The 10833-nt window shown below is 45.6% G+C and overlaps 1 protein-coding gene across 1 annotated transcript in view; it reads right to left on the bottom strand.

Moving 5' to 3' along the window:
• Positions 1 to 1003: 1003 nt before the first annotated feature.
• LOC311101810 (protein moonraker-like) overlaps positions 1004 to 10833 on the bottom strand; it is a 33301-nt gene continuing 23471 nt past the window's right edge. Inside the window, exons 16-17 of the mRNA XM_084143010.1 lie at positions 3507 to 3740; positions 1004 to 2396 (exon numbers count right to left, since the gene is read on the bottom strand). Coding sequence (XP_083999136.1) covers positions 2243 to 2396; positions 3507 to 3740 — 388 coding nt within the window. The 3' untranslated portion in view covers positions 1004 to 2242. The remainder of the gene's footprint in view (positions 2397 to 3506; positions 3741 to 10833) is intronic.

Raw genomic sequence — 10833 nt, 5'->3', positions numbered from 1 at the left:
TTTTAGCCATCCACACAAAGACCTAGCTTTCAATACATCTTAATTCTACTAACCATGCCTCATGAGTCATGACACAGCAAGGATAAGTGTTTCACATTTGATAGCTGCCAATGCTATAAGATTACCCACAGCGTTCTATTGTGGGGGAAACAAGGTTGTTTCTCTCTCGTTTCTGAAGCAGAGATTTTATAGGTCAGACTTTCTGATGACATCAGGGAGATTACTGCCCAGGGAGGGCACATACTGTGCTGATCAATTTCTCAACTGCAGCAGCTGCAATCCTCTTCCATATCCTCGCCCAGAGCATGGATCTAACTACTACAATCTCTTCAGTAGTTAATTAAATATGTCCATATGGGTACTATAGAGAGAACATTTGTCTCACTTGCTTGAAGATCATATCCAATTTACTAAGAATTGTGAAAAGTGCCAGCCATCAGCTGAACTGTCCCTGAGTGAAACCTAAAATGATTCTATCCACCATGAATGGATATCATTGCCTCAAAATGTGTCACTGTGTGTACCACAGAATTCATATTATCATGACTAGTCAATATTCATGGTCATATGAATTATGTCTTTGACAAGGATAATTATGCTGGCTAACATACTGTAGGGACAGGCCATTTTCACCATTAGAACAGTGGAAAAGGAGACCCAGTCCTGTATCTGGGTGGCTGTTGTTCCCATTGATAAAGCAAGATACAGCTCATTTAAAAAAATCTTGTTATAATACTAATATCATTAAGGTTATCAATACCTCATTTTGACAAAATAAAACAACCTTTACATATTGTACTAGAAAAAAAGGATTACAAAATAAACTTTGGGCATCAGTATAAAACAGTCTGCTATGAATGTGCCATAAAACATCACAATAGGAAAATGTATCAAAGTACACAAAACCAATTTCATTATGTTCTCTATTATGTGCAAAACAGATCAGAATAGATCATAGACAGATCTTGTTGTTGTTTGTTAATTGTGTTGATAATACGTGTTGAGTCTGTGTTGGCTGTCTGGAGCGGGAGGTGTCACATTCACAACATAGGTATCAATAGACAGCATTCAGCACCATGACAATGAAAAATAATTAGAAATTAGCTACCCTGACTCTCACAGACGAACAATATGTTTTTTAATTCAAAAACGCCTACTATAATGATGCAATGGCTCCTAGATTCCAATTTGTGCAGAGCTCTGGGACGAAACAGAACTGTGAGAGTGAGGCATGTGTACGTGCATAAGCCAGTGTAAGCCATCATGTATTCAGACACCCACACAAAACACAGTTGGCAGAGAGAAAGAGGGTCTGATTCAGAGAGAGCTAATTCACTCAGTCATTCTCTGTCCCCTGTCACAGTCAGTTCCCCTAGGGGCCAACTCGACATCTGGATGTGTCTCTCTCCTCCTTCACAGCTGCTTTCAAGTCTCTCTCCAGGGCCTGAGAACATCCGCCACAGCAGTAAAGGCTCCCTCATCCTATATGCACTCATGATATATGCACTCTTATTGAATTTAAATCACTCATTTGGCAAACATACGGTATTTGCTGCGTGCCATGGCAAGTGAAGCACACAATTTCAATGAATGCAATATGCTATCCGGATTTCATATTAACCAATGAATGGTGCCCTTGGCTTGCTGTCCCCCTATTGTTAATTCCCGAAACAATTAATTTACTTCCATGTTTCAATGTGGAAATGGAAAGCGTGAGTAATCCTGTCGGAGAGGTTTATATATGGAAAGAGAGGACACAATCTTCTAATCCCCTGTAATGTCGTAATGTTCTCTCTAAGCTTATCAAAACTAACTTTCTCAGTGGAATTCACCCATCCCTCTGTAAGAACTATAGAAACGAACTTGCCAAATAGGAATAATCTGCATTGCTTTAGTTCCATTCTATTCTGAATCTATTCTGAATGTTGTCACATCAATGCAATCAGGATGTTACCAATAAATAAAAAATGCACTCGTTTCTCACAGTTCTTTTACCATTTTAGTAAAAACCGATGCATCACGCAGTATTTAACACAAATAAATACATATATAAACATTAACCCAGTCAAAACTGAAATCTCATTAGCTGGCTAAAAGCTAAAGAATAGGCAAGCTCGTTCTACATCGCCCGGTGGCCCAGGTTGTTGACCATTCCGTTGGTGCTGAATTGAAATATCCACCTACGCGGTACACCGGGCGATGCAAACCCAAACTAGCCCAATGTCCGTGAAGAGGAAGAGGTCTATTGGCTGTCTAACAGTGGAACTGAAGCAGGAGGTGACGTGATTGGCTGAAGGAACTCGGAGGTGAAGACAGCCTCTGCATACTCCTCACAGACGTCCTGGAACTCTGCTGCAACGTCAGCCAGGGCCTCGGACATAAGCTCCTCTGCCAGACTGGGAGCAGAAGGAAAAGGAAATGTAAGGAGTCCCTGAACCAAACTAAAATATAAAGTTGTATATAAGCTTGTGTGCTTACCAAAAAAAGTATTGCAAGAGTGCACAGCCAAAATATACAAGTTTGTTCTTGCTTAGTCTTTTAAATCAGACAGAGGGAAGGAGCACACATCAGGGACCACACCGCACACTGACTGGTATGGGCAGCTTTTCAACAACATCTGACTGATAGACAGGTTACTCTGATGAGTGAGAATAGCAGGCTAATTGACGTGGCATTTCCCCCAGCTTTCCCTTGGTCCCTCTGAAACAACCCCCCTCCCCACATTCAGAGTTCAGATGCTCAAGAGGATGGAATATGATTGTCTCTCCTGTCATCTTTCTCTCTCTAAAAGTAACGAGGCAACAATAGTAGTTCTCCATCGGGCTGGTGTTCTTCACTCACCTTTTTTGCAACAGTTCACACTCCCACACACAGATATGGTGAGAGGAGAGAGAGGCATCTCCAAATGCCAGACCTGAGTATCTATCCTTTGGTACCGTTAAGAACATTTGCCGGATTATTCAATTACATCTGCTTCTCTTAGAAATGTCTGAATATGATGCGTTTCTGATCCATCACACACTAATGCATTCAGTATGCTCATAGAGACAAGGGGGATTCTCTGCATTGCACCAATTTAAGAATTATTTTAAATATGCAAATGTATGGGTGGGCTAGAATTACAATTGTGAACACCAGAGACCACATACTGTACTGCTGTATGCTAAACCATGCACTCACATGCACCCCACAACTAATCAAACACTGGACCTAATGTTTGAATAAGCAAAGAGCACAATGTTTGGGGAAGAGTTGTGTAGCCTTGGGCCAGGTGAATAATCCATCCTCCTACACACAGTGTCATTCAGGGACTAACTGGGTAGCAAATAAGACAAATCTGTCGAGATGGCTTAGGGGACAACAAACCCAACCAGAAAAATGTGCATTTGAGAAAGTGAAACATTGAAAAGTACTACAGTTGTGCCTGTACTGCTAGACTACATCCCAAAGGGCATTAGTAAGACAGTCCCTGGTCAACGGTAGTGCCGTTTGTTAGTCCCTCTCACCTGTCTGCAATGGCCCAGGGGTTGAAGCTGCCCACAGCCTCGTGGGCTACCAGGCGGAGGTAGGCCTCGTGGTCCTGTCTGTACTGCTGGATACTCCTCTGCATGCTGGCTGGCACAGAGAGTCGCGTCCCCTCTCCCCTCCTCTCCCCTGGGGCTGGGAAGGTGCTGCTGCTGCGGCCAGGTAGACCTGGGTAGTCCTGCTCCCTGATGCTGCTCTCAGACAGGACACTGTGGCTGTGGCGAGATGGAGAGACAGACAGGGTGTTCAGGATGTGGAAAGAGAGAGAGACAGACAGAGTATGCTCGGGTTGTGGAAAGACAGAAACAGACAGACAAACAGGATGCTCAGGCTGAATACCAGACTGATGGAGCTTCACACCGTCTTTTCATTACATTGTCCTCCTCTCCATTCAGTCTGTTTCAATTAGGTACATCTGTCAATGGAAGTGGAAAAGCAGCAGCCTGGAATAGAACTGGTATTCATCGAGGTAGGGGTCGGAGAGAGTCGGAGAGAGACAGAGAGAGAGAGAGAGAGAGAGAGAGAGAGAGAGAGAGAGAGAGAGAGAGAGAGACAGAGAGAGACAGAGAGAGAGACAGAGAAACAGAGAGACAGAGAGACAGAGAGAGAGAGAAACAGAGAGACAGAGAGACAGAGAGAGAGGTGTGATGCTACGTCCTAAAGTCTGTGTGCTCCCCTCACACCCCCACACTCCCCTGCCCCAAGTGCAGGGTGTCAGCTCGGGGCTCATTTGGGCAATGTCAAGGCCAGGGTTGCAATATTTATTCTGTGAGCAAATCAGTCCAGCTCTGGCAACAGCACTCTAGCTGCTACTATATTTAGAGACAGACACAGCAGTTCCACAACCAAAGTGCCTCTCTAATGTTCTCCCCATACACCAACCCAGGTCCAGCCCCATTTACTCCTGCTGCTCCTGGGGCCAGGCCGTGGGCAGACAGAGACACAACGAGAAGTGCCAGGGTGGGTAATTCACTGCTAGCCTTGCCAATCCCCTCCATCCCTGGACTACACACAGGCCCCATTTATGCTCTGATAGGTCATTTAAGGGCCATTGTGGCAATTACACAATCATTACCCTTCCCCCATTTACATTTTCGTCATTTAGCAGACGCTCTTATCCAGAGCGACTTACAAATTGGTGCATTCACCTTATGACAGCCAGTGGGACAACCATTTACAATTTTTTTTTTTTTTTTTGGGGGGGTGGGGTAAGGGGGGGTAGAAGGATTACTTTATCCTATCCCAGGTATTCCTTAAAGTGGTGGGGTTTCAAGTGTCTCCGGAAGGTGGTGAGTGACTCCGCTGTCCTGGCGTCGTGAGGGAGCTTGTTCCACCATTGGGGTGCCAGAGCAGCAAACAGTTTTGACTGGGCTGAGTGGGAACTGTGCTTCCGCAGAGGTAGGGGGGCCAGCAGGCCAGAGGTGGATGAACGCAATGCCCTCGTTTGGGTGTAGGGACTGATCAGAGCCTGAAGGTATGGAGGTGCCGTTCCCCTCACAGCTCCGTAGGCAAGCAACATGGTCTTGTAGCAGATGAGTTGTAGGGGTTTAATGGCACAGGCAGGGAGCCCAGCCAACAGCGAATTGCAGTAATCCAGACGGGAGATGACAAGTGCCTGGATTAGGACCTGTGCCGCTTCCTGTGTAAGGCAGGGTCATACTCTGCGAATGTTGTAGAGCATGAACCTACAGGATCGGGTCACCGCCTTGATGTTAGCGGAGAACGACAGGGTGTTGTCCAGGGTCACGCCAAGGCTCTTTGCACTTTGGGAGGAGGACACAACGGAGTTGTCAACCGTGATGGCGAGATCATGGAACGGGCAATCCTTCCCCGGGAGGAAGAGCAGCTCCGTCTTGCCGAGGTTCAGCTTGAGGTGGTGATCCGTCATCCACACTGATATGTCTGCCAGACATGCAGAGATGCGATTCTCCACATGGTTATCAGAAGGGAGAAAGGAGAAGATTCATTGTGTGTCGTCTGCGTAGCAATGATAGGAGAGGCCATGTGAGGATATGACAGAGCCAAGTGACTTGGTCTATACAGTGAGGGAAAAAAGTATTTGATCCCCTGCTGATTTTGTACGTTTGCCCACTGACAAAGAAATGATCAGTCTATAATTTTAATGGTAGGTTTGTTTGAACAGTGAGAGACAGAATAACAACAAAAAAATCAAGAAAAATGCATGTCAAAAATGTTATAAATTGATTTGCATTTTAATGATGGAAATAAGTATTTGACCCCCTCTCAATCAGAAAGATTTCTGGCACCAGGTGTCTTTTATACAGGTAACGAGCTGAGATTAGGAGCACACTCTTAAAGGGAGTGCTCCTAATCTCAGTTTGTTACCTGTACAAAAGACACCTGTCCACAGAAGCAATCAATCAATCAATCAGATTCCAAACTCTCCACCATGGCCAAGACCAAAGAGCTCTCCAAGGATGTCAGGGACAAGATTGTAGACCTACACAAGGCTGGAATGGGCTACAAGACCATCGCCAAGCAGCTTGGTGAGAAGGTGACAACAGTTGGTGCGATTATTCGCAAATGGAAGAAACACAAAAGAACTGTCAATCTCCCTCGGCCTGGGGCTCCATGCAAGATCTCACCTCGTGGAGTTGCAATGATCATGAGAACGGTGAGGAATCAGCCCAGAACTACACGGGAGGATCTTGTCAATGATCTCAAGGCAGCTGGGACCATAGTCACCAAGAAAACAATTGGTAACACACTACGCTGTGAAGGACTGAAATCCTGCAGCGCCCGCAAGGTCCCCCTGCTCAAGAAAGCACATATACAGGGCCAATGAACATCTGATTGATTCAGAGGATAACTGGGTGAAAGTGTTGTGGTCAGATGAACCAAAATCGAGCACTTTGTCATCAACTCAGCTCGCCGTGTTTGGAGGAGGAGGAATGCTGCCTATGACCCCAAGAACACCATCCCCACCGTCAAACATGGAGGTGGAAACATTATGCTTTGGGGGTGTTTTTCTGCTAAGGGGACAGGACAACTTCACCGCATCAAAGGGACGATGGACGGGGCAATGTACCGTAACATCTTGGGTGAGAACCTCCTTCCCACAGCCAGGGCATTGAAAATGGGTCGTGGATGGGTATTCCAACATGACAATGACCCAAAACACACGGCCAAGGCAACAAAGGAGTGGCTCAAGAAGAAGCACATTAAGGTCCTGGAGTGGCCTAGCTAGTCTCCAGCCCTTAATCCCATAGAAAATCTGTGGAGGGAGCTGAAGGTTCGAGTTGCCAAACGTCAGCCTCGAAACCTTAATGACTTGGAGAAGATCTGCAAAGAGGAGTGGGACAAAATCCCTCCTGAGATGTGTGCAAACCTGGTGGCCAACTACAAGAAACGTCTGACCTCTGTGATAGCCAACAAGGGTTGTTGTTTTGCAGAGGGGTCAAATAGTCATGTTTTGGAGAGGGGTCAAATACTTATTTCCCTCATTAAAATGCAAATCAATTTATAACGTTTTTGACATACGTTTTTCTGGATTTTTTTGTTGTTATTCTGTCTCTCACTGTTCAAATAAATCTACCATTAAAATTATAGACTGATAATTTCTTTGTCAGTGGGCAAACGAACAAAATCAGCAGGGGATCAAATACTTTTTTCCCTCACTGTAGCGAGAATAGGAGAGGGCCTAGAACTGAGCCCTGGGGGACACCAGTGGTGAGAGCACGTGGTGCGGAGACAGATTCTCGCCACGCCATCTGGTAGGAGCGACCTGTCAGGTAGGACGCAATCCAAGAGTGAGCCGCGCCGGAGATGCCCAACTCGGAGAGGGTGGAGAGGAGGATCTGATGGTTCACAGTATCAAAGGCAGCAGATAGGTCTAGAAGGACGAGAGCAGATGAGAGAGAGTTAGCTTTAGCAGTGCGGAGAGCCTCCGTGACACAGAGAAGAGCAGTCTCAGTTGAATGACCAGTCTTGAAACCTGACTGGTTTGGATCAAGAAGGTCATTCTGAGAGAGATAGCAAGAGAGTTGGCTAAAGACGGCACGCTCAAGAGTTTGAGAGAAAAGAAATAAGGGATCCTGGTCTGTAGTTGTTGACATCGGAGGGATCGAGTGTAGGTTTTTTGAGAAGGGGTGCAACTCTCGCTCTCTTGAAGACGGAAGGGACATAGCCAGCGGTCAAGGATGAGTTGATGAGCAAGGTGAGGTAAGGGAGAAGGTCTCCGGAAATGGTCTGGAGAAGAGAGGAGGGGATAGGGTCAAGCGGGCAGGTTGTTGGGCGGCCGGCCGTCACAAGTCGCAAGATTTCATCTGGAGAGAGAGGGGAGAAAGAAGTCAAAGCATAAGGTAGGGCAGTGTGAGCAGGACCAGCGGTGTCATTTGACTTAACAAACGAGGATCGGATGTCGTCAACCTTCTTTTCGAAAATGTTTCCTTTATGTCCACCCAAAACAGAATAATACACTTAGATTAAAAGCTGTGTGAAGGCACCCAAGCGTTATGTGCAACTTTAAGAGTGTGGGCATGAGGGCACCAGTCAGGACACCTTTCACAAATTCAAGTGGCAATACATTTTCACAAAAGATAAGATTTTCACATTGGTGGGGTCTGAGCATGGTGCGGTGATGTGAATGTTAACGTATCCAGTAAAATATACAAGCTGCACTACTCTTTCTCCTGGCTCTACAAGGATGCTTAGAAAGCTTGGAGACAATGAGGACACACTCACTGACACGTGTTAATTGTCAGTGGTGAATATTTTGCGGTCTGTTCACTGTTGTGAGTGTGGGCAGCAGTTGCTGACAGGGGAGAGGAGAGGCTAGCTGCAGTCTGATCATAGCCTGACAAACCCAGCCCTCTCACGTCGACCTACTACAGAAAGGCCTTGTGGGGAAAAACGCAAACAACTAAAACTGATGAGCAGCCTAAGCCATAAATGCCCACAGCAAGGTGCGTGAAATCGACTTCAAATGACTTTCAAGTTAGCTTTGTCGTTCTTCTCCAACAACTCCAGAAGTCTATCGCCAAGGAAACAGAAAGCAGCAAAGCACCAGCTCCATATGTGATATATCAAACAGGAAGCAGACTGAGCTGGGTATGATTCCGAGAGAGAGAGTGGAAGAGAGCGAGAGAGAGACCCAAATCTGTTTCAGAGATAGTGGGGGGTGATCCATGGAAGAGGCTGGCTACAGCTATACTGCTAGAGAGATGGTGCTTGGATTCTGAGAGCAGCTGGAAAGATCAATGCACTAAGAAAACAGGTGGATGGAAAAAACAATGCAGAGAAAAGAAGGTGAATCATTGCAATGTGGTAGCAGCTTATTTTAATTCTGCCTACAACAATAACAGATGGTTCTACCTATCAGGGCCAATGGTAGAGACGGGGCAGCGGTGGAGTTTCATGGGAGCTAGAGGTCATGTTTAGATGGGCTGGTAACAGCCATCACCGCACCAAATCTACTGAGGGACCCATTTCCTGTAACAAGGTTATGGCTTAGAAGAGATTGTTGAGAGAACAGTAGAAGAGAGTGATAGCTTGAGAGAAAGAGGCACAAACCAAGGACAAAAGCAGGGCTCTCCAACCCTGTTCCTGGAGAGCTATCGTCCTGTAGGTTCTCTCCAACCCTAATCTGGGACACCTGATTCTAATAATTAGCTGGTTGATAAACTGAACCAGGTTAGTTACAACTGGGGTTGGAGCGAAAACCTACAGGAGGGTAGCTCTCCAGGAACAGGGTTGGAGAGCCCTGGACAAAAGACTGGAGAGAACAGAAAAACATCAGTCTTTAGATAGTATGGAGCAACAGCTGAGTGACCAGTCTTTAACCTGACCATTGATTTGTTTGTCTTGGTGGTGGTGGAGCTGTGGTCAGTGAGCATCAGTCAGAGAGGGACACGTAGGGCAGGTCTGAACCTCCCTCCACTAGGTCTTCGCAACATGGAGACCTCTTATCCTCCGCGCCAATGATGCATGACCCACCCCCACCCACTCCGCTGCTCTCACGCATACTGAGGAGTAGAGTCTCCACCCACCCATCATCTCCATCATTATCACCCATCAACTCCATCATTATCACCCATCATCTTCGTCACCATCACCCATCATATCCGTCATCATCACCCATCATCTCCATCATTATCACCCATCATCTCCATCATTATCACCCATCATCTCCATCATTATCACCCATAATATCCGTCATTATCACCCATCATCTCCATCATTATCGCCCATCATCTCCATCATTATCGCCCATCATCTCCATAAAACTTGAGACATCTGTGGCAATGTGTTGTGTGACAAAACTGCACATTTTAGAGTGGCCTTTTATTGTCCCCAGCACAAGGTGCACCTGTGTAATGATCATGCTGTTTAATCAGCTTCTTGATATGCCACACCTGTCAGGTGGATGGATTATCTTGGCAAAGGAGAAATGCTCACTAACAGGGATTTTAACAAATTTGTGCACAACATTTGAGAGAAATAAGCTTTTTTATTTCAGCTCATGAAACATGGGACCAACACTTTACATGTTGCGTTTATATTTTGTTCAGTATTTTTACTTAAGTACTTTACACCACTGATTCTCAACAGCCAGGAGAGAATACCCAATAACAGCCTTTGAGCTCCTCGATGAGCAAACAATAGAATCACAGAAGCTATGAGTGATGTAAGTAAGCATATGTACTACATGTACTGTAAGTAAGCATTTCACTGTAATGTCTGCACCTGTTGTATTCGGCGCATGTGACCAATACAATTTGATTTGATTTGATTTGATAGGCATACTGAATGATGAGATTTGGTTATGCATCCGATCCCTGGTGTGTGTGTGTGTGTGTGTGTGTGTTTGTGTTGTCTGCAGTGGAAGGGCCTGCTGACTCCCTCTCCCTGTGCTGAGCATTGTTGGTTGTAAACACAGGTAATCACAGGCTTAGACAACACACACACAACATATTGAGCTCTCCACACTAATAGGCAGCTGTGCCCACTCTCCGCTTCCCAAACCCACAGCATTAATCACCGTTTTTATACATTCTACACTACAACAACTGTCCACACACACACACGGATTAGCTACCACTATCCATTCAGGCCTTATAGACTGACTAGCCCCCTCTAGTGACGGTCTGACATACTAAATGGGTTTTCTTCCAAGCGCTTTAAACACACTATAAATCGTCCTGTGGTGGATTGCCCTATTAAAAGTGTGAGAACAGAATTTCATTAACATAATGATAGCAATAACTCTCTCCCTATCTCTAGATTTATCATCAGTTTACCTCTTTTCCACTAACAACCATTATGCAGAAACCTGATGGAGTTTGTACT

The sequence above is a fragment of the Coregonus lavaretus genome (assembly GCF_964263955.1).
Source record: "Coregonus lavaretus genome assembly, chromosome: 26".
NCBI lineage: Eukaryota > Metazoa > Chordata > Actinopteri > Salmoniformes > Salmonidae > Coregonus > Coregonus lavaretus.
The sequence above is the reverse complement of the archived record's forward strand: the minus strand, read 5'-3'. Positions and strand labels throughout refer to the sequence as shown.